A 25,611-nucleotide genomic window follows, 5' to 3' on the forward strand; every position below is an offset into this window, starting at 1 on the left:
TTAATGTGCAACCACTATGTGCCAAGTACTGTGTAATGATGTATAATACACACATATTTTCTGACTCTATGGAACCCACAGTTGTATAGGCATAATAGGAATTTTTTAAATCTATACATAAATAGATATAAGTATATAGAGGACATTATTTGCAATATTTCCTGTTGTCTTGGACTTTGGAGAGAGCCACCAAAGGCTTATAGACCACAATATATGCTTGGGGACTCTTGCAAAATGTGTATAAAGCAAACAGATTGGAAATAATTCTTAAATGAGAGAGGTAATCCATTATTTCAGGTCTGGTATTTTAAATTATCTGCTAAATGTCAGGAATCATTTCTTGAGTATCTCTCATTATTACTGTTTCTTGCACCAGATTCTAGGGTGTATTTTTCTTGTTTCAAATCTTTGACTATTTCCCTTGTGAACTACTTACATCTATTTGCTTTATTATCTTTTTTCATTTCAGCATATTATGGGGATACAAATGTTTAGATTACATATATTGTCCTTGCCCAAACCTGAGTCAGAGTTTCAAGCATGTCCAGCCCCCAGACAGTGCACATCACACTCATTATGTTTGTATATATCCATCTCCTCCTCCCCCTCCTATCTGCCTGACACCTGATGAATGTTATTCCTATATGTGCACTTGGGTGTTGATCAGTTAAAACCAGTTTGATGGTATATTTCCCTCGAAAACTTTGCTTACTTTCATCTAGTATGTTTTACAAAACTTAACTAGTTAATTACTTCAAGACTTGGCTACATAATTCCGCCCTTCCTTTTCTGTCTGTTTTTGTCTCTGTCTCTATCTGTCCCTTTCTCTCTCTCTCTTTCTATCTCTCACCACACACACACACACACACACACACTGGCCTTTTTGTAAACATATTATTGCTTTTGTGCAATGATATACAAATTCCTTTTAAAAGGAAGAATATCTTTCTGTTTAGAATTCCAGATAAAAACAAATCCAAGTTAATTCCCATCTAACGTCATCAAACAATAGCAAAGGGGCATGTCTATTCTAGTGGGTTTTTTTTTCCTTTAAATGGGCAATTTTGCCATATGAGTCTGTGTGGTATTCTTTTTTTTTTTTTGTATATATTTTATTTCAGCATATTATGGGGGTACTGATTTTAAGGTTTCAATAAATGCCCATTTCCCCCCCTCCCCCCACAAGTCTGAGTCTCCAGCATGATCATTCCCCAGATGGTGCACATCTCACTCATTATATATGTATATACCCTCCCCCCTCCCCCCTGCCCAATACCCTATTACTGCAGTACTTATGTGACCACTTAGGTGCTATTCAGTTAATACCAATTTGCTGGTGAGTATATGTGGTGCTTGTTTTTCCATTCTTGGGAAACTTCACTTAATAGTATGGGTTCCAGCTCTAACCAGGAAAATATAAGATGTGCTATATCACCATTGTTTCTTAGAGCTGAATAGTACTCCATGGTATACATATACCACATTTTATTAATCCATTCTTGGATTGATGGACACTTGGGCTGTTTCTACAGCCTTGAAATTATGAATTGTGCTGCTATAAACATTCGAGTGCAGGTGTCTTTTTTGTAGAGTGTCATTGGATCTTTTGGGTAGATGCCCAGCAATGGGATTGCTGGATCAAATGGTAGATTCACTTGTATCGCTTTAAGATATCTCCATATTGCTTTCCACAGAGGTTGAACTAATTTGCAGTCCCACCAGCAGTGTAGGAGTATAGAATTTTTTTATTTCCATCTTGATTTCTTCATTTATGAAGTAATCATTTAGTAGGAGGTTGTTTAATTTCCACGTTTTTGTGTAGAAATGAGAGTTTCTGTTAGGGTTGATTTCTACTTTTATTCCACTGTGATCTGTGAAGGTACATGGTATGATTTCTATTTTTTTAAATTTTTTGAGATTTACTTTGTGTCCTAGGATATGGTCAAACTTAGAGAATGTCCCGTGAGCTGATGAGAAGAACGTATATTCAGTGGATTTTGGGTAGAATGTTCTGTAAATGTCAGTCAGACCCAATTGTTCTAGAGTTTTGTTTAAGTCCATTATTTCTTTGTTAATTTTCTGTTTGGAGGATCTGTCTTGTGCCGTCAGTGGGGTGTTGAAATCTCCGGTGATTATGGAGTTGCTATTAATCCATTTGCTTAGCTCCAGTAAGGTTTGCTTTCTGAAACTGGGTGCACCTAAGTTGGGTGCATATATATTTAAAATTGTTATCTCTTCTTGTTGAAGTATGCCCTTCACCATTATATAATGACCCTCTTTGTCTTTCACTACTTTTGTTGGTTTAAAAACTAAATCGTCTGAAATTAGAACTGCCAAGCCAGCCTTCTTTTGGCTTCCACTTGCCTGGAATACTGATCTCCACCCTTTTACTTTTAGTCTATATGCATCCTTGCAGGTTAGATGTGTTTCCTGAAGACAGCATAGACTTGGCCTGTGTTTTCTTATCCATTCAGCCAGCCTATGTCTCTTGAGTGGAGACTTTAAGCCATTCACATTTATTGAGAGAACTGATAGGTAAGGTAGATTACTGTTCATTCTGTTGTGTTAGATGTTGTTGCTTTGATTTCTCTCTTGAGCCATTCTATTATCTGGTCTTTAATCTTTGGGTTTTGGTTGTTTTTATATTCGTGAGTTTTTATTATGGAGTCCCATGCGTAACACTGTTTTGAGTACTTCTTGTAGGGCTGGTCTTGTCTTGGTGAATTCTCTGAGACTTTACTTGTCTGAGAATGTCTTTATTTCTCCTTCATAGATGAAGCTTAGTTTTGCAGGGAATAAGATTCTAGGCTGGGCATTGTTTTGTTTCAGAAGAGTGAGAATGGGGTCCCAGTCTCTCCTTGCTTGTAAAGTCTCATTAGAGAAGTCTGGTGTTATTCGAATTGGCTTTCCCTTGTATGTTACTTGCTTCTTTCATCTTACAGCTCTTAGAAGGGCCTCTTTAGTTGATATTTTGGTCAGTCTGATGACTGCATGTCGTGACGTCTTCCTGTTTGCATTGAATCTCCCAGGGGTCCTCTGAGCTTCTTGAACTTGTATATCAAGATTTTGAGCAAGGCCTGGGAAATTTTCCTCTATTATATCTTCAAATAGCTTGTCCAACCCTTGGGTGTTGCCCTCTTCCCCTTCTGGTAACCCTATGACCCTCACATTAGGTTTCTTCACATAATCCCACAGCTCTTTTAGGCTTTGCTCTTTTCTCTTGTTTCTCTGCTCCATCTCTATGATGGTTTTATCTAGTTGGAGGGTTTTATCTTCAGTCTCTGAGATTCTTTCTTCTGTTTGATCTACCCTGTTCTTGAGACTTTCCACTGTATTTTGTAGTTCCCTCAATTGATTCTTCATTTCCAGGAGTTCGGTTAAACTTTTCTTCATTGTGTCTATTTCTTTAGTGAACTTTTGTTCTAGATCCTGGAGGCTTTTTGTGGTTTCTTTGTGTTGGTTATTGAGTTGTTGTTGCAGGTTGGTGAGTGTTCTTATGATCCACATATGAAATTCCTCTTCTGTCATTTTGGTTGCCTGATTTGGGTTGGTGTCCATTTCTAGGGGGCTGGTGCTCCTCTTTGGGGGTGTGTTTTCCGTTTGGTTCTTCATATTTCCTGAGTTCCTTCTCTGATTTCTTCCCATGTCAATCAGTTGTTGTTTCTTTCCTTTAGGTTTTTGTTTGGGTATTCACACGCCTTGTTTAGTTTCTGAGGTGTTAGGTGGTGTCTGTGGTTGAGATTCGACCACTCCTTCTATAATGAGTCAGTGGATGCCGTGAAAAGGCTGTGCAAGATGCTGCCCCTGTCAGGAGGTGGCGCTTGCTTGGAGTAACAGGCTATGCTGTTGTTTTTGCATCCTGTTATCAGCTCTTGTTCTGGGCGGAGCTGGGTTGGGTAAGCCTGCCCTCAGGCACCACCAATTAGCAGGGGTCAAAGTTCTCTTCTCTGCTTCCAGGAAAAGCTGTCAGGGCGGGTCTGGAATGGTCCTGCTCAGCCAGAAAGTCTGCTTGTGGGGGTGGGGCTGTCTGAGACCTGCAGTCTGGAGCAGGCCTCGCTTCTTTCCACCCTCCCCAACTCCGCAGCTACTCCTGGGCCTCTGCCTGCAGGCCAGACCACACGCTACCAAGCCTCCCCAGATTGTGATGCGGGCAGGGAGGTTCCCTGAGCAGGAACACCACCTGGGCTGGGCGCATGGCCTCCCTTTGAGGGGAGGGTTGCCCTCTAGGACGCTGATCTACCCCTGGAGGCACACACACCTCAGCAGGCTGTTCACAAATATCCCTTCTGTGCCCCGGGCAATGCTAGCCCTCGGTGCAGGGGATCTGGTCTGCAGGTCCGACCTCTGGGTCCCAGAGTTCGAACTGTATCCCCACCAGGGAGAGGAGTTCCGGTCCCAATTCACCCACAGGGAGCCCAAGCTGTGTCTGTGTCTCTCAGCCTCTGAGTCGGCACCGTTCTCCTGGGAACACCGTGCCAGCAGCACCTGGGAGGGCTGGCGGGTAGGGAGCTCACAGTCTGAGTTCCCCTTAGTCAGCAGTAGGGTCCCAAAACGGAAGGTCCCGTTCCCTGGAGGTGCCTCTGGCTGGTGGCTGTATTGTCTCTCTGGGCAGCCGCGGGTAGGGTAGGTGGAGGGGAGGAGGAGGCAATATGGCGCCTGCCACGCGGCTCAGGTGTGTGCACACGGAGGTGCCCCAAGGGATTTGGGAGTCTGGTGCTGCATCCGCTACAGGCTCACCGTTAGCTGGTGGCGGGCGTCACTGGGCTGGTGTCCGTAAGTCTCTCCACCCGCTGGGGAGCCCACCAGCAGTCTCAAATGCAGGGGAGGGGGAAGGTGATTTATCCACCTACCCTTCCTGCTGGTCTCCGGGCTGCTCCGGTGGTCTCAGCTTCCAGTTTTCCTCCGCAGCCTCCTCCCGTGGAGTCTCCCGGGATCTCAGGTACTCCTCCTTCAGGCCCTCATTTGCTGTATGCTCACTTTCTTGCTTCTTTTTTCTAATTTCTGCTAGAATCTGTCTTTTCTGCAGAGACACTCTTTCTGGCAGTGTTTCTCATCTGCCATCTCGATCCTCTGTTGTCTAGTAGTTTTAAGACAGCTAATCTGCACACAAATTTCGTGCAGGGTTGTCTGAAATTGAGGGCATCTGGAGTCTTTAGGAAGTAGGTAGTAAAGTAGCTCCTAATGATAGCTTACTAATGATAATAAAGAAGAATTGAAGATAAAGATGCTTTTAACAAATGACACATTTAGATATGTTCTCTGAGCCAGGGAGATGGCATTTTCTTAGAATGAAGCTCCCCCTTCTAAATCCCCATCTCTGCTGACAGCTCCTGTCTCTTCCTGTCCACACTGACTCTCACCAGTGTTCTCGCTATGTGTTCGCAGCTGGGGGATGCCTCATGTTGATAAGAGGTTTTTATAGGGCTCCTCCAGGCACCTATTTCACTGTGGTTTCTCTCAAAGCACAAAAATACATTGCTGAGTCCCCAAGCTGCAAGGCTGTGATGGTCAGACTGATGGAACTGGCTGATTTCTGGAAGGTCAGAGAATACCGACCTTTCGTTGCATTCCGCTCATTAAAAGACTCGTGGTCAATAAGCAGAATCATTTCCCCATTTGATGGTTGTTTGTACCAGAATAAATAATAACTGAAAGCAGTAGCTTCATATACACAATCCAAGGTCACAGCCTTCCTCTCCAGCATAGAAATTGCAGCAGGAGCTTGAGTTATCTTCTGGGACACGCTAGAGGCTGGGGGGAAAAAAAGAGGCGGAAGAGAGAGCAAGAAAGAAAAGACAGGGAAAAAGAGAGAATTAGATTGATTCTCTTGGCGATAGCCATGGGGTCGTAAGGAACTAATGTGGGACAAGGCTCTGATTCCCCCCTCCATTACCCTACTTTTTAAAACCCCACTAGACAATAACCACTTGCCTCTATCCCCAAACCTGGGAGCTGAGAAAAGCCCGTGTCCTGCATCTGTGGCCATCCTTACCATCCTCACCAAGGCAGATAGAGACTATGACAACTCTCAGAAGGCAGGGGAGCAGCATGTTGGAAGTTCTTCCTCTGCACAAAACATGCTGTGCTTTGTTTCAAGTTTATATCTTAAAAGCCTGCCTGTGCCTGAGGAGGCACGTGCACAGTTACTGAGCTGTAAGATGTTTCTGTGCCAGAACAGGAAATGTAATTTGCTAATATCAGTTTGCCTGTGTTATGCCATGGCTTTTTGACAAGGTTGGAGACTCTAACCATGCTTATTTGGTCTTATTGTAATTTGATGGACAATTATATCTGGATATGAATACGAGTTAAATTAAAGTGAAGGGCATTAATGATTCAACCATTTGCTATATTTAGCCAATGCATCTATTAATAAGATGGACTCATAGGTTTCATAAGAAATAAAATTTATTATGGGTTATGGTGACTACTGATAATAAATTATCACCCATCTTTTTGTATGGTGTATACTTCTTTTTTATGGTGTATACTTTTTTGTCTCCAGCAGAAATCTACAGTGAAATACATTCACAGATTTTTCTTCCAGATAGGAAGATAAAACTCTCAAGAGTCATAACTCTTTCTTCCTGTACTCCAAGGAATTGGATTCTGGGAAAATTTACATTGAATAAAGTTCTTTGTCTGTTTAATGTTTATTACAAAGTTTCCTGATTAATAAGATTTGTCCAATTGCATGTGTCCAACAGCAGGCAACAGTAAATCTGTGCTAGAAAAAAAAAAGTGGCTTTCAAATAGTGCACCCTGCAGCCAAATTAAGTGCAGCCAAACCACTAGACCACATGTTATTATTCTTTCATATCATAAATGAAACAACTCAAAAATTGCAAGTGCCTCTGTCAGTCCACTGCTGCAGCAGGTGTGGCTCAAAGGCTTTTTTCACTGGGAGCACCTTCATGTTTCAGCAGCGTGAAAGTCCATGACTGATTTGCTTGGTGTCAGTATGCTGATTTATAAATGTGATTTAATTGACTGCAGCTTTTAATTTTTTATTTATGTTCTTTTCCTTCAATGAATATTTAAGTTTAATGACATTTAAAGTCCCTCTTATATTATGAGAAAATAATATGTTTTCATGTCCAGGATGATTTAATTAGTGATAAAAGTATCTGAAAGCGGTTGTCTCTAAGAGGAGTAATTTGACTGGAAAGAGGCACAAAGGGACTTTTGAAGTGAAGGAAATGTTCTATATGTTGTTGTGTTACAAGGATATATATAGTCCTCAGAATACATTAAACTGAACATGTAAATGCATTTCATTGTAGAAAAATGTACCTCAACAATAAAGAACCAAAATAAAATAAGATACACAGAGATAAAAATTAATTTTCCAGATTTCTACAGCTGCTGCAGAAATTTATTTGTACTTGTCTAATTGCTACAGAAGAGCTGAGTCTGTTGTAGTTACAGCCTAGCCTACTCCCAATCCCTCTGACAACAGCTTGAGACTTGGAATCCACAAAGACTAACTGGACACTAACATGCCCTGAGAGGCTGTGCTGTCGTTATGCAGCACATGTGTTTGAAGGAGAAAGAAACCTTTCTGGCTGCACACTGGCCCTTCTGAAGATCGAAACTTGGGTTCTCGTTAACACTGTCATCACCCTATACTGCCTGCAGAGTGATTCACAACCTCCTAGGTTTCCGGGAATTAGACCAGAGATTGGTTAATTTTCTTATGGAAACACTAAACACTGCCTAGGAGAGAATGTACCTCTAAGGCTGCTCACCGTCAGCCCCCCAGCTCTCAGGGTTTGTGCTCAGCTCCCCCTGCAGTCCCTCTCACTGTGTCCCTCAGAGCGCAGTAGTACACAGCCGAGTCTGACATGCGGAGTGAGGCTTTCTCCAGGTGGAAGGATCTATCGCTCTTAACAAGATTGGCCTGAAAACCTTGATTCTCACTCTTCTGGTTTTCTGTTGAGCTCTTCAGGAGTAGTTGAGGAGATTGATTGAGATATTGGACATACCAGAAAAGGTAAGCAACTGAGTAAGTGGTCTGGTAAGTGCAGTTCAGGGTCACAGGTGCCCCCTCTGAGAGAGTAACTGTGCCTTCTGTCTGGGTCACTGAGTCTCCATTGCTCCTCCCTAAAAAAATAAAATGAAATAAAAAATAAATGACCTTGTTATATGGATAAGAGGACTAAAGGTTATCATTATTATAGGAAAGTGAAATATCATTAAGGCTTAAGATAAAATGTTACTTACTAAATATTAAGATCACAAGAACTGAGCAGGCGACAGAAAGCATGTTGGTAGAAGGAAATGATCCTTGCTCCTTGCAATGCATCAAATCTCGTAGGACTAGTCTCCGGTGAGATCCTATAGAAACTCCTCAGTCATAAGCTAAGAGCCTCTTTCTGTACAACAGTCTGTCTTGTGACTTAAAAAAGACGCAGGTCAAACCACCACCTGAATGCAAATGCAAACCGCATCTGAAAAAGCAGCACCCTCTGGTGGTTTCCCTGAAAATTGTACCACAGCCATGTCTGATCTTTTTTAATAGTAATATAGCAAAATAGTTTGAGGGGAACGTAGAATGGAGTAGCACTCTAAGAAGAACTCTTAGTAGCACTCTAAGTAGCACTCAACATTCACTTTATAGGCACACAAACTATACTTTGGGCAATATTCAATTATTACTTGCATCATTTTCTCCATGGTGCAGAGATCTATAACTTCCAAACAGTCCTAGGCACAACTTTTAAGTAGAATAGTCTGATTTTTGCCCTGTGGTTTCCATGGCTCAGAGAAGCTCCATCTGCCTAGAAATTTCTCTCTACTCTTCTTCAGTCCTTTATCTGAATTAGTTCTAGTCATCCCACCAGACACAATCAGCATGCCATCTCATAGGGGAAATATTATCTAATGCAGTTCTTCTCAAATAATCTGTGATGAAGGACTAGCATTTTTACTAATCCATCATGGACTGCTATATTTTTGGTTAGTTTGGGGGGGGTTTGTTTGTTTGTTTGTTTTAATTTCAAAATATTAATTAAGGGAGTACAAATACTTTTGTTATATGCATACCTTGTATAATGCTTAAGTCAGGGCTGGTAGTACATTTTTATCCCACAGCCTCTCACCCACCCTCCCTCCCCTTCTTTGTTTCTCATGTCCTTTATATCACTGATATAACAAAATTCAGCATGCAAAAATGTAAAGTACACAACATCTAGTACCTAATCAAAATTATCAGGCATGTGAAGAAGCAGGAAAATATGATTTATAACCAAGAGAAAAAATCAATCAATTGAAACAGACTTAAAAATGACACAGATGACACAAATACTATTAATATAAAAGGACTTCAAAATTATTGTGATATATATTAATATATACACACACAATGTTCAAGGATGTAAAGAAATATAGGAACATGTCTCACTAATAAGCCGGAGCTAAATGCTGAGTGCACATAAACACAAAAGGCATAAAGGACATTGGAAACTAAGAAGGGAGGAGGTTGGAATGGGGATGAGGGGTAAAAATTTACCTACTGGGTACAAAGAACACTGTCCTGGTGGCAGGAACACCGAAAGCTCTGCATTACAGAGTGTATTCATGTAACAAAAACTTTTGTACCTCCTTAATATTTTAAAACTGAAAAAAAAATAGAATTTTAGGGAAAAAAAGAAATATAGGAAAATGAAGGGGAGAAAAATGAAAGATATAAAAAGATCCCAATGGAAATTGTAGAAATAATGAATAAACAAAATGAAAAATAAGTTGCATAGGATTATTAGCAGATTAGAAACCACAGGGGAAAAGCTCAGGGAATTTTAAGAAAAAACAACAGAAGTTATCCAAAATGAAGCAAAGACACAACAAAATAGGAGGTATCAATTTACCAGCCTTCAAACTATACTACAAGGCTTGAGTCATTAAAACAGCTTGGTATTTGCACAAGAACAGGTACATTGACCAGTGGAACTGAACAGAGAACCCAGATATAAAACCATCGTCATATAGCCAACTAATCTTTGACAAAGCAGACAAAAACATACACTGGGGAAAAGAACCCTTATTCAATAAATGGTGCTGGGAAAACTGGATAGCCACATGTAGAAGACTGAAACAAGACCCACATCTTTCACCTCTCACAAAAATCAACTTACACTGGGTAACAGAATTGAACCTTAGGTGTGAAACTATTAGAATTCTAGAGGAAAATGTTGGAAATACTCTTCTAGACATTGGCCTAGGCAAAGAATTTATGAAGAAGACCCCAAAGGCAATCACAACAGCAACAAAAATAAACAAATGGGACCTTATCAAGTTAAAAAGCTTCTGCACAGTCAAAGAAACTGTCAAGAGAGCAAACAGACTACCCACAGAAAGGGAGTAAATTTTTGCAAGCTACACATCTGATGAAGGGCTGATAACTAGAATCTATTTAGAACTCAGGAAAATCAACAAGAAAAAATCAAACAACCCTATCAAAAATGGGCAAAGGACATGAACAGAAACTTCTTAAAAGAAGACAGAATAATGACCAACAAACATATGAAAAAATGTTCAATATCTCTAATCATTAGGGAAATACAAATCAAAACCACAATGAGATATCTTAACTCCAGTTAGAATGGCCTTTATCAAAAAGTCCCCAAACAATAAATGCTGGTGTGGATGCAGAGAGAGAGGAACACTCCTATACTGCTGGTGGGACTGCGAACTAGTTCAACCTCTGTGGAAACCAATGTGGGGATACCTCAAAGCGATACAAGTAGATCTACCATTTGATCCAGCAATTCCACTACTGGGCATCTACCCAAAAGATCAAAAGTCACTTTATGAAAAAGACACCTGCACTTGTATGTTTATAGCAGCACAATTCACAATTGCAAAGCTGTGGAAACAATCCAAGTGCCCATCAATCCAAGTGTGGATTAATAAAATGTGGTATATGTATACCATGGAGTACTACTCAGCTTTAAGAAACAATAGTGATATAACCCCTCTTGTATATTCCTGGATACAGCTGGAGCCCATTCTACTAAGTGAAGTATCTCAAGAATGGAAAAACAAGCACCACATGTACTCACCAGCAAATTGGTATTAATGGATCAACACCTAAGTGGACATATAGGAGTAACATTTATCTTGTGTTGGGATGGTGGGATGGGTATATACAACCACGAGTAAGATGTGCAACATTTGGGGGATGGACACACTTGAAGCCCTTACTCGAGGGAGGAGGGGGGCATGGGCAATATATGTAACCTTAACACTTGTACCCCCATAATACACTAAAATAAAAATAAATAAATTTTTTAAAAAAGAAAAAAGGAATATCGTCCTTGAGCTCTACAAATTCAAGGGTCTAAGTGTCTAACTTAAGTTTCAGAAGATAGGGAGGGAAAGAAATACATTTAAAGAAAAAATGGCTGATAATTTTTCAGGTTAATTATAAATTCACAGATACAAAGAAAAAGAACTATAAAAAATAATACTTCAGGATTCATCATAATGAAGTTTCTTAAAACAAATAATAAAGAGAAAATCTTAAAACCAGCTTGGGTGGGAGGAGGAGAAAGACAGGAAATGACATATGGAGTACAAGGAATCAAAGCTGAGAACAGCAGCCATCTTTTCATCACAAACAATGCAGGTCAGAGCTCAACTCTAAAGTGCTAAAAAACTTTAAAAATAATTGTTTAAAGGAAAAACTATAAAACTGCATTGTAGGGTTTTTAACTCATGTAAAACAGAAATCTATAACAACAATAGCACACAGGATGGAGGATAAATGTTGTAAGTTTATTACACTACATGTGAAGTGGTGAAATATTATTCAAAGTCAGACAGTGATAAATTGAATATATATTCTGTAAAGCATGAGCTCTCAAATTTTTTGGTCTGGGGATCCCTTTAAATTCTTAGAAAGAGATTCCAAGAAGACTCCAAAGAGGTTTTATGTGGAATAAAGATAGAGGTAGAGATATATTACATTAATCATCAGAGTGATGACATTATCTCACACCGTGTGGACTCTGGAAACCTTGCACATACAACTGTGAGACTATGAAAGTGGAAGAGGCAAATAATGTCTTACTGTTATAAAAATAGTTTTGGTGTGCCAGACTCCTTGAAAGGGCTCCCTAGGGTTCCCTGGACCATACTTGGATGACAGCAACCTTATACCCTTAGCCTTATGAGAGACAGGTAACCATACTTTGGTAATGTGGTCCTTGAAATGTCAACTTTTTTCTTTTCTTTCTTTTTTAAACATCATTGTTCTAATTTAAGTAAGTATTTTTCTTTTAGAAAGCCAGGTTTTAGATATTTAATGTTATAAGCCAGGCCTTCTACATTGCAGAGGCATTTATCTGGTCTTTAGCTGTCTCCTGTTTATTTATTTTAATAAGGATTTCAGGAATCTTATTTAAAGATATTGACAAACATGCCAATGACAAACATGTGGAGGAGCAGCATGGTATTATAGAAATCGTTCATGACTGAAAATCTGGCTCTGAACAAATTCTACCTTTTATTGTAATAATGGCTATCATGAACTGACTCTCTACTATGTCAGAATGCCATGCTGTGTACCAGTGCTAAAACTATGTGTCTATAAAATTATGTATCATTTAATTTACATATGAGTTTATGTATATATGTGTATAATTTTGTTTAATTTTCATCTCAATTTCATAAGGTAATTGTATTATCACCATTTTATAGATAAGGGAACTGAGGCTTCACTAGCTTAAAGAATATGTCAAAATTCATCCAGCAATGGAGATGACAGGATTTGAATCTAGCCAATTTCTACTTTTAGTTTTATTAAGGATAATTTCAAATGTATATGAAAGTATACAGTAGGGAACAGTGAAGCTCCATGTACCCGTCACCAAGTTTCATCAATTATTGATTCTTGATCAATCTTGTTTCATTTATGTTCCAACTATATTTACCCATAGCATATTATTTTGTTTTTGATTATTTTAGTGTATATTTCTAAATTTTAACTTTTAAAAATACAACTACAATAGCACATTACACCTAAAAATTATTGGCAATTCTTTAATACAATCAAATATCCAATATATTCAAATTTTCAATTAGTTGATTCAGAATCTACCAAAAAGTCAAATATTGTGATATTTGACTTTTTGTGATATTTTTTAAGTTTCTTTTAATCTGTAGATTCCCTAACTCCATTTCATCCTTTGTAATTTATTGTTAAAAAAATTAAGTTTGTCCTGTAGAGTTTTTCCATGTTATGGATTTTGCTTATTGTATACTGTGGTAGGTTTAATATGTTCTTCTGCCCTTTGTACTTACTATAAATTGGTGATTGGATCTAGAGGGCAGTGTCTTTTGTAATGTAGTAAATAGAAAATGAGGATGTTTTTAACGTCTGTGGGAAGCCCATTGGATTGAGTTACTATTTCAAGTCCAGGTAATTTTGTTTCTCTCTGTTTGGAAATGCTGAGGGAGACTAGAGATTATAGAATAATGATGGCATGAAGCATTAGAGATTTCATTTTACATCAGGGGAGAGTATACACTTCGCATTGTACTGGCCACTCCCAAGGATATATGACTCTGATGGGAAATTTTCCTCTTTTCCAAAGAAAACTTCAGCTGTGCAATCAGGTGGAAAGATTTCTAAAGCTCTTATGTGTGGTGAGGGAGAGCACCTTGCAATTGGACCTGTATCTCATTGTCTGGAAGAAGATGGACAGGAGGGTAAGCACAGCAAAGAAGTGGGTGGTAGACAGGTTTTACTAGGGGTGAGGCCATTGCTATACATAATAATATGAAGAGGGATACGAGGTAAAGTTCAGAGCTTCTTTGTATCACACATAATATGTACCTAATATCTACTTTCATTCTTCATTTAAAAAGAAAATTATAGGTCCAGAATAGAAGTTGTGTACGCTGAGTAATTCAGGACCCTGGACAGCTCATTAGTTTGCCCAGCCGGGGTGTGTGTGTACGCGCACATGTGTGTATTATATGCTTTATTTGAATTGAGTCTGCAGTTAAGATATAGTGTGCAAGATCAGAGGCTCTGAGACAGGGGATATGAGGTTGACTAATTTCAGGGAATAACTGGTGGTCGTTGTCAGTCACCTTACTCACAGGAGCTGAAATAAGCCTCTGCTGTTCTGGGACAGGCCTCAGCTGTCCTTCAGACTGTGATGGCTTTGTGTCCCTAGTTCCTCGCCAGGAGGCTGCCTATACTATAGCTCCTGTGCATTAGTTTCTCCACATTTAATAAGCTTGCATCCTGTCTTGGATGGAACTCAGGGGCAATCCTTGGGTAATCTTTCAGGCTACCTCTGCCACTTTGGAGAAGAATTGGGTTTACCACATCACTTTCTTTTATCCTCTGATGCCAAGGCCCAGTGCTAGTTGACACATCATCATGCCTGCATCTCCTTTAAACACTTCAGCAACTACACTAATTTTATCGTGTTCTAAGCACCTGTGAGCATTTGCATTTGCTACCCAGATCTAGACAGCACTTTGATATTGAAAGACCCTCACCCAGTTACAATGGTCTTTCTTCCTCTAGGGACAGGTGAATTATCTTCATTTTACAAGGGACATGTGGCATTCCTATGACTAGAAAATCTGTCTCTCATCCTGCCTTAGAACTTTACAAGAGGAGCTGTGTCCTCTGGAGGTCCAGCCAGGTAGTCAAAGTTCAGTATGTCCTCATGCTTGTCAAATTGGCATCTTCTACCTTTCCTGATTCTCCCAAGCTACAGAAAGACAGTGTTATCTAATGCCTTGTCAAAGAAACCATAACATCAAATTCAAATAAAAATATTTTACTTATGAATTAGTACCTGTTCTTGCCCTTTTTCCTTCTCCCTTCCTCTCTTCTTCATCCTTCCTCTCTCCTTCTCTCTCCCTCTTCTTCCTCCTCTTCCTTCCTTTTCTGTCTCTTTCTTTCCTTCTCCCTCTTATGCCTAGCTTATGCCTTCCATGTATTGAAATTAAATGACTTCACAAGTCACTCTCCCCTCTGCCTGCTCCCTTTGGCTTCTTGTTACTACTTCTACATTATCATGCAATGTGTGGAGCACCATGCAAATTTCTCTAACAACAGATTGACCTTTACCAAATAGAGAGGGGTAGCTAATAAGTATTAGGAACTCAAAAAGGCAGTGGAATAAGTGTTCTTGTGACACAAGTAAAATTTTGGAAAGAACTATTCATTAACTGCTAACTAAACCTCTACATTTTACAAATGAGAAAACAGAGAACCTTAAGCGAGGGTCAGAAGAGTTACTATTTCCTTAAAGGTCACAGAGCTTGTTTGTGTAAAATTTCAGTTTAGTGTTCTATACTGGATAGTACTACAGTCCACTGGAATATGACCTCCATAAAGGCAGAAATTATATCTGTTTTGTTAACTAATATTTCCTCAATACTTACTATAGATACTAAATATGTTTTAAATTAATGAATAAATTATACTTAAGTCTTTCAAACTAGGATACACATTGTGATACATGAAATCATGGAAGGAAAACATGTATAATTTCATGAAATGTTAATTCATATTTATTTGTCTTGAGGATTAGTTTATATCTTATAACTAACAATTTAAAATTTTACTTTTAAATTAATTCATACTGTGAAATGAATGGTAAATGTGAATATATTTTATAAATAAAATGAATATACATCAAAGTCATTATGTGTTCAAACAGAATTTTTGACCTCTACCCCAGAAAGTCTAGTGTTCCTAGATCTTCACATTTTTATAGGTAAGCTAGAAATCTATAATAGTTTTTAGTATGATGCCTGATTTTTAAATGGTGATAATTAACTCAGGGTTATGTGAAGCAAAAGAAATAAAAATCCTTGCTCCTGAGCACCTGTTATAGCATCTGAGAAAAAAAAATTGTTTAGACAGGAAGTAGACATAGGACAGGACCATTAGATATTGGTTGTCATGGAAGCTGTCATTCTGACATTAGGGTTTACTCTTGGTGTTGTACATTCTATTGGTTTAGACAAATGTGTAATAACATGTACCCACCTTTATAGCTTCACACAGATTAGTTTCTCTGCCCTAAAACTCTTCTATGCTCTGCCTATTCATCCCTTACTGCTCCCTAACCCCTGGCAACCCCTGAGCCTTTTTCTGTCTCCATAGTATGCCTTTTCTAGAATGTCGTAGGATTGGAATCATGCAGTATAGAGTTTTTTCAGATTGATTTCTTTCACTTAGTAATATTCATTTAAAGTTTCTTCAAGTCTTTTCATGGCTTCATAGCTCATTTGTTTGTTTGTTTGTTTTGTTTTGTTTTGAGACAGGGTCTTGCTCTGTTGCCCAGGCTGGAATAGAGTAGCACAATCATTGCTCACTGTAACTTCAAATTCCTGGGCTTGATTGATCCTTCTGCCTCAGCTTCCCAAAATGGTGGGAGTGCAGGGGTGAGCCACCCTGCCCAGCTGATTTTTAAAACATAGTTTAAAATTTATTTATGTTTCTTAAGGAACATTGACAAAGGTCAGACTCTTAACTATAGCAACACTTCTTTAAACTCCCACCCCTTTTTTTCTTTACCCAGGAAGTGCTCCAGAGTTTCTAACTATCTCACACATTTTTTTCTCCACTCTCCTTCAAAGATTTCCCTCATAGCTCAATTATTTTTAGTACTGAATATATTCCATTGTCTTGCACCACAGTTTATTTTTCCATTCACCTACCGATAGGCATCTTAGTTGCTTTCAAGTTCTGGCAATTACAAACAAAGCTGGTATAAATATCCCTATGTAGGTTTTTGTGTGGACATAAGTTTTCAACTACTTTGGGTAAATACCAAGAACCCCAGTTGCTGGATTGAATGGTAAGAGTATGTTTAGTTTTGTAAGAAGCTGCCAAACTGTCTCTCTAAGTGGCTGTAACATTTTACATCCCACCAGAAATGAATGAGAGTTCCTGTTGCTCCACATCCTTGCCAGCACGTGCTTTTGTCGGTGGTCTGGAGTTTAACTATTCTAATAGGTGCTGTATTGGTATCTCATTGTTTAATTTGTACTTTCTTGTTGCCATATTATGCAGAGTATCTTTTCATATGCTATTTGCTATCAGTATATCATCTTTGGTAAATTATCTGTCATGGTCTTTGGATCATTTTTAATTAGGTTGTTTCTCTTCTTATCATTGAGTTTTACATGTTCTTTATATATTTTGGATAATAGTGTCTTTTTTAAGTTATGTCTTTTCCCAATTATTTTCTACCAGTCTGTGGCTTATCTTTTTATTCTTTTGACAGTATGTTTTACAGAGAAGATGAAATGTCTCTGAAGATGAAGAAGATGAAATGTGTTGTAAATTTTTTACAACACATTTATATTTCTTTTTTTCACTGCTATATATTATTCTGTGGTAAGAATAGATCAAGAAGAATATCACAAATATAACAGAGTATCACAAAAGACAAAGTGCAGAAAACATGTGGTGTAATGCCATATAAAGGTAAAAGCATGCCTCTTACATATGTTAAAGATACACATGTGGGTAATGTGGGCAGCAAAACTACAAAGAAATTCATTAGAATAATAAATGCCAAATTCAGAGCAGTGATTAACGTCTAGGGGACAGTGAGATCACAAAGGCTCCCTTGAGGCTTCAACTATGTTGGTATTGCTTTATTTCTTAAGCTGGGTGAAGGGTGTATCAGTGTGCATTATATAATTATTTATACTTTTTTGCACTTCTAAATTAATGAAAGATATATTTAAAATATGTTAAAGTATAGGACCTGACTCAGGTTATGAATAGGAGAATGACAATGAGCTAAGTTGATTCCATATATTCTCAACAAATTATGGTTGTATATATTTGTGGGGTATAAAGTGGTTTTATGATGTTTTTAAAATTTATTTCAGGATATTATAGGGGTACAAACATTTTGGTTACATAAATTTTGTACCATTTGAGTCAAAGTGTGCCCATCACCCAGATAGCATGCACTGTACCCATTAGGTGTGAATTTACCCATCCCTTCCTCCCTCCCCAACCTGCATGATTTCTGAAGAATGTTATTCCCATATGTGCACATAAGTGTTGATTAATTCCAATCTAATGGTGAGCACATGTGGTCTTTGTTTTTCCATTCTTATGATACTTCACTTAGAAAAATGGTCTCCAGTTCCATCCAGATTAGTACAAGAGGTATTAGTTCACCATCTTTTTATGGCTGAGTAGTACTCCATGATATATGACATTTTTAATTTTAATGAAATCTAACTTATCAATTCATTATTTCATTGGTCATGTCTTTGGTCATTGCCAAACCCACGGTACATAGTGAAAAACTTGCCCCTGAGAGTTCTTTAGTGTGATACAATTTTTAACATGCTTGGGAAAAATTCAGAGAATCAATGCAACTTCCACATCATATTGACATCATTTATTTATTTATTAATTGTATAAAAACAAAATTTTAAAAAGAGATATACGTTATAGCAGAACAGAAAATGCTGTGTCCTATATTCTCAATGAGCAGACACATTTGCCATGCAAAGTATTCTTTGTATTTGGAAAATACATAGTCCCTATTTCCATGGTGAATACTCCTATGTCTCCTGATAACAGCCAGTCACCGAAGCTTCTACAGCCAGACTATTCAGTCAGAATGCATCTAAGCAAATTTATGGTTCAAGAACATGGAAGATGATGACTGAGTTTTTTGGCTTCAATATGTAGATATTGCAAATGACTGTTATGACTGTCATTTGCATAAACCACAGCTTGTAATATTGCATTAGGTTTTTCTTCAAATGTAAACATAACAACCATGAAATCTAAGAATACAATTGTATTATTGAAAAAAGAAGACAAACTTTTAGATGGCTCTATCATGTAATTATTAAGAATACTGGTCATGTATCAGACATTAAGTCTCATTTTGGTATAATTTATTATTTTAAAAGGGCATTTTCTTATATAGTTATTCATTGTATATCTATAAAGTAATGTTGGTACCAAATAAAACAAACAAAAATAGAAACTCCTAACTCAAAATATAATAGAGTTTAAAATAACAGAGTATGTGTATATGAATATTCACAGCAGTTTTACTTATAAAAGCTGAAAAATGGAAGCAACTCAAATGTCCATCAACTGATGAATGGATAAAGAAATTAGTGATATATTCACACAATGGATTATTATGTGGCCACAAAAGGTAGTGAAGTACTGATAAATGCTATATCATAGATGTACCTCTAAAGCATTATGCTATGTGAAAGAAGCCAGATATAAAAGGCCCTAAATTATATGATTCCCTTTATACAAGATGTCCAGAATATACAAATCCGTAGAGGTAGAAAGTAGATTAGTGATTGTTAGTAGCTGGGGGAAGAAGAGAATGGGAGTGATGGATGATACATACAGAGTTTCTTTGCAAGGTGGTGAAAATATTTTCGAATTATATAGTAGTCATGATTGACACTATAAATATACTAAAAACCATTTACTTACAACATTTAAAAAGGATGAAGTTTATAGTATGTGAATTATATCAATAAAGCTGCATTAATGATAACTAAAGTGACTCAAGTGCTGCAGTGTGAAGAGGACTAGGGCTTAGGGAACCTGTCAGCATCAGGACAAACTAAGACTATTATAATATTTCTATCTTAAAGAAGAAGATGATCTCTATGGGACTCCAGATGCAGATTTACCATGAAGCAAATTAGCTTTGATCTCAGGGCCTTTTCCTACCTCAGGACCCAGAAACTTGTATTTGTGATTTTGTTTTCTTAAAGGGAGCTCCAGAAGTTAAAGAAGCTTCAGGTCCTGCAAAACTTGCCTCTGCACCTGTGCAATCCACAGAAGCATGCAAAATGGATAAAAGACAAACAAGGCATAAGGCTCACAGACCTTTAGAATATTAATAAAAGTTTATCTTGGTGAGCTCCACCCTCTGATGGTTTCAGTGAGGGGCTAACATTTCTGTTTTGTGCTCCTTTGGTATAGAGAAGCATGAAATTATTTTATCTATCTGGGGTCCCAGGGAACTAGAGTCTATGTGCATCCTCCTCTTGTAGATAGTCACCTGAGTTCTTCCTTGGCTGCTGAATTTGGCACACTTCAGAAGGATCATGGGCATAAATGAAATGATAAAAATAATATGTTAGGTTCCACAATTATAGCCATGTCTAGAATCCAGGATTTCTTATAGCCCAGATCCTAAAGTCCAGAAACTGGATCATTATTTGATGTTACAATAAATAGGTGCCGAGGTATTTTAACAGTGTGAGCCAGACACACGATTGGCACAGCCTTTACTGACTGGGCTCTTCTGAAAGCACAGGGCCTGTGACAGAAGGAAAATCTCTCATCAAGGCTGTCTCCTCATAGAACTTATTTATGCAGCAGCATTTTGAGGCAAACACAAGAGAAACAGAAGTCAAGCAAAGAGAGAATAAATACAGCAGTCTCTGGAAATGGAGATTCTACAGGTGAAACTCAGCAAGACATACAACCCTCCTCTGAATTGTAAACACAAGGAATGAGATTCAAGGTGACACTTTAGTCCAGGAACTATTTTTCCTCAGAATTTTTATTAATGGGTTATGAAATGTTTCAGTGAAGAGCAACTGAACTGTCATGTAGCAGAGTTAATGTCCCTTTTCAGGACTGTATGCCATCCGGGGGAAAAAAGAGACATCTGGGCCCAAACCAGAGGCATTTCTAGAAAACAGAATTTAGGTTTCTTTTTATACCGTATCCCCTCCAATTCCTCTCTGGAGAGTAATCCAAGAACTCCATTTTTCCTTGGCTCTGAAGGATCAGAGCTGGAAGTAGTTGGAAGAAGCCCCCAGCATAGGACACCACGGAAAGAGGAAATAACGCCCCCTCCTGAAGGCCTCGCACACCCAGGCCCCACCTGCGCCCGCAGGGTTTGTGGAGGGCTCCCCCCTCAGCCCCTCTCACCGTGCCTCTCACGGCGCAGAAGTACACAGCCGAGTCTGACAGCTGCACTGAGGGTTTCTTCAGGTGGAAGGAGCTGTCACTCTTGTTATTATTGGCCTGGAAACCTCTGCCGTCCGTCTCCTGGGTTTCCGATGAGCTTTTCAGGAGCAGCTCAGGCTCTTTATTTTGAAACTGAACATACCAGAAAAGGAAGGCTGCATAGTTGCTCTGGTAAGTGCAGCTCAAGGTCAGAGCTTCCCCCTCAGGCAGGGTAACTGGGCCTTCCGTCTGGGTCACCGAGTCTCCATTGGTCCCTCCTAAAAATAGTAAAGGCTTTGTTAAATTGGCAATGTAAGATCATAGTCCCAGTTTGGAAGAGGTTAAAGGTCAACCTAAAACCAAGCAACAGGACATCTAAGACGTTTGAGTATTACTCACTGAATATCAATAAGATCACAAGTCCTGAGCAGGAAGCCCACAGCATGGCCGGCTGAGAAGCAGTGGAAGGTCTTGTTCAGGGATACACCAAAGCTGAGAGGGCTGTTTCTCTAGTTTCTTGATCCAAATCGTGTGTTAAGCAGGACAAACTGCTCTACAAGATCATGCCACAGGCTGTAGAAAAGAGAGATGTGCTCAGAAAGGGAAGATGAATTTGTGTGGAGCCACCACCTGAAGGGAGCAGTGCCCTCTTGTGGCCCCTCTCTGCTCCTGCAGCCTGCTCTGCATCTGGGAATGATATTTACATTCTGGAGTGGAGCTTAAGCTGCAGACATGGAGCTTACGCTGCAGACGTGGAAGGGAAGTGGTGTCTGAAGTTAAGAGTGGGAGTCCAGAAAGTTAGCACCAAACACTCTGCAGACTTCACAGTGGAACGTGGTGCTGGGACAATGGGTAATTCTTCTGTCACCCCTTTAAGGTACAGGGCAATATGAAGCCCTTAAATCTCCCCAGTCCCAGCATCAAATGTCTGTTACACCAACAGGTAAGTTAGTTTAGGCATTTTAGGGTTTCCTGAGAGTATTTAAAAAAGCACATTGTGAGATCTCTTCTTGGCATATTCCCCACGGGTCCCCTGGAATGAAGAGGTGAGTGCCTCTTCTTAGAATGCCCTCCCTTCTCTCCCCTCCCTTTTGCCTCAATAACTCCTATTCATTCTTTAAGAACCAAAGTACACACCACCTCCTTGCGAAAGCACTCACTCTTTCTTCAGGCTGAGTCGGTGGCCACCCTCCCCACTCCACATATTTTCTATACACAACTATCACTGTCCTTACCACATCGTATTAGAATCATTTCTGTCCTGTTTATCAAGCTGCAGTTGGTGCTCCTGAGATCAGGACCTTAATCCTGTTAGTATCAGTAGCTCATTTTCCAAGAAATATAAGCCCTCAGCTCATACGAGATGCTTGAAAAGTATCTGAAGAACGGGTGAATAAATGGATGAATGGATATGTCTGGTGTATAAAATTGTGTTTTGATGAGGGACAGTCTGTGTGAGAGGATGTGAGTTAGGCCCCTAGTGTGACCAGCTTCTTCCAGAGGCAGAGCCAGGACCTGAAAACAGGTGCATTCAATGTTTCCCAAAATTGAGTAAGTGGCAGATTTTCATATGAGGAGCCACGCTCATACTGTTTGTTTTTTTTAAATATTGTGGTACCTTTATATATACATCAATAAAATTAGGTATCAATTTTTAGGCTCATAGGTTTAATACAATTACCAAATCAGACAAAAAAAGCAAACAAAATATAAAATCAATAAAATTAAAATATTAGTGTAAGTGATGATCTTTCATTGAAACTAAAGAGGGCTGGGTACGATGGCTCACACCTGTAATCCTAGCACTCTGGGAGGCTGAGGTGGAGGATTGCTTGAAGTCAGGAGCTCGAGACCAGCCTGAGCAAGAGAAGACCCCGTCTCTACTAAAAAAAAAAATAGAAAAAATTAGCCAGGTGTGGTGGTGAGCATCTATAGTCCGAGCTACTCTGGAGGCTGAGGTTGAGCCCAGGAGTTTCAGGTTGCACTGAGCTAGGCTGATGCCACTGCACTCTAGCCTGAGCTAGACAACAAAGGGAGATTCTGTCTCAAAAAAGAAACTAAAGAGTTAGTATGGGCTTATTAACCACTTTTGAGTAGATACACAGAAATGAGTAGTCATTTACTAGTTTTTACTCTTTTGAGGGAAAAGAATTTTAAGGAAAAGAATAAGAAAATCTCCTAAAATTGCTTTGAAAGGGTTATATAGGAGGAAAAAGGTGCTATCAAGAAATTTAAATAGGACATGTATTGAAGAAGAAAAACTAAGAGCATATTGTGGAATGAGACTAGAGCAGTAGTGAGAGTCTAAATTATGCAGGGTTTTGTAAATCACATGAGGAAGTTCTTCTCTATCCTAAGAATAAATGAAGACCCAGGTGACCGACATGGTCAAATTTGCCCTGTGACAAGGTCACTCTCACTCTATACAAATGACTACACTGAAGAATGATGAGGTCTGTCAAGTGTGCTGGGGGCAGGGCAGCAAAGGACTGGGGTGGACTTTTAATCAGGGTGTGAAGGTGAATTAGGTTGCGGAGTTATGATGTCTTCTAGAAGACTTAGTAGGTGGTAAATTCAACAGAACTGGTTAATAGATTGGATATGGTATTCAAAAATGAATAACTATGAACCAAAAATATCGTATGAATCCTAATATGCCCTAAACTAGGGGTATGACAGAGATTGCTAGTTGCCTATACAATGTCCATTCTCTCCTATTTTTTACTACTAGAACCCCAATTTTGATGCAGGTGGAAATATGCTCAGATAAAAAAAAATCCTGATATCCCAGCCTCCATTACAGATGGCAGGAGGGGACAGCCAATAACGCTCTTGATAAGTGAATGCAAGTAGAAGCTTTCGGGGCTTCCGGAAAAGATTAGCTCAGCAAGCATACACCCATTTGCCCTTTGACTTTCTCCCTTCTGCCTGAAAGGTGTATGACATGGATGAATCTCTAGCAGTCTCTTGGATGTATGAAAACAAGAGTGCCAACTTAAAGATAAGAAGCAGTAGGCTGGAAAGATGCTGGATCCTTCATAACATGATAAAGCTATCGTGCCAGCTCTGTACATTACAGAGCTTCTTTATGTGAGAAAAAATAAACTCCACCTTATTAAATAAAAACACTACTGTTTGGATTTTATGTAATGTGAAGCTGTGCCAATCTCTAACTGATATAGATGATGTTCATTAAAAATACTAATTCATCCCTTCATTAGAGACTGACTGAGTATGCTGGAACTGAGCCTATAATACAGATCTTCAAAGGTGCTCTAGGTGGTTCTGATCCAGGGGACACTGGTGGGTCAAGGTCTGGTATTTGGGAACCACTGTCCTATACAACCTTTCCTTGCCCTCTCCCACCTTTTGCACCAAAGCATGTACATAAATACAAATGCCTCAATTTTCTCCACAAAATCATTTTCAGTAGTATAAAAACTGTGTCAAGGAAACTCTAGCCAGCATTTATTTATCTTGGTAGGAGAAAAAAAAATGGAAGGAAAACTTCTATGCATTGCAATGATAATAGAAGTGCCTGCTTTCAAAACACAGTATTTCAGAACCTGGTGATGGAGAACATACATCTCTCCTTTGGATGGGGAAAAAATATGACTTTGCTATAAGCTTCCATTTTGCTAATGGAGAAATCAAGGATTGGAAATCATTCAACTAGTAAATGGCAGAACTAGATTCAGATTTTTTGTCACCATTACTCCAAAGATTCAGAGCTTTGTCTCTCTTATGGTTTCTCAATGGTTTCACTCTTCATCCTTAAAATGACAAATTTGGTTGAAAGAGTCCTGAGATTCCTTCTATTTCTAATGAATGATAAGTCCATTCTTTCTTATTCAGAAGTCAGAGAAATGTAAGAATCATCTTGAGTATCTCAAAGACCTACCTAGGTCTTGGGGAGGCTGCACATAGAACAGGTGACACCTTCTAATACTGAGCAGCCTTCCTCATCTTCTGTGAGTGTCCAGTGATTATGTTTTCTCCTCTTTAGAGCTTGCAGGATCTTTTGGGCTCATTGATCCAGATCCTTCATTTCAAGCAAGGAAATCAAAGGCTGCCACACTGGTGATGTGCCTCATGACAAATAGGCAGGCTTGGCGGAACTGCACCTGGCATTTCTGATTCTGATTCCAAATTTCATGCCCTTAGCCCAAATCCAAATGCTTAAAAAAACATCATGAATTTGAAAGGGTTTTCCTTTCATGTTGTCAATTGTTTGTAGGTTCTTCTTCATGGGAAGATATATATAACCACCAATTCTACCCACTGTTAGGGCTTCTAAGCAGCAGCTCTGGCAGGGTTTGTGTAGGGGCCGCAGGTGCCTGGTGAACACTGTGCATCTGTGGCACAGAAGTAAGTAGCCGTGTCTGCAGCACAGGAAGCTGTGATGATCAGGGAACTGCTTTTGATGGAGGGGTTGAGAGTGGCTGTTAGTCTTCCATGACGTTCCTCTCGTTTATTCGCACGTATTAATATTAACAGGGTAGGGCCTCTACCTGCATCCTGTCTATACCACTGTAAATTGTTTATATTGGATGTGTAACTGCAGTTTATGGTGGCATTTTCACCTTCCTGGATGCTCAGAGCCTGAAGATTCTCTTCTCCTTGTTGGCTGTTCACCCCTAGGCAGAAAGACAAGCCAG

General features: G+C 39.1%; 1 gene segment (V, D, J or C); it reads right to left on the reverse strand.

The window, feature by feature from the left end:
* LOC105864674 (T cell receptor alpha chain constant-like) overlaps positions 1-25,611 on the reverse strand; it is a 528,183-nt gene that overhangs the window by 502,268 nt on the left and 304 nt on the right. Inside the window, 1 exon segment of the C gene segment in view lies at positions 25,307-25,590. Within this exon segment, the coding sequence occupies positions 25,307-25,590 (284 nt within the window).

The sequence above is a fragment of the Microcebus murinus genome, chromosome 6, assembly GCF_040939455.1.
Source record: "Microcebus murinus isolate Inina chromosome 6, M.murinus_Inina_mat1.0, whole genome shotgun sequence".
NCBI lineage: Eukaryota > Metazoa > Chordata > Mammalia > Primates > Cheirogaleidae > Microcebus > Microcebus murinus.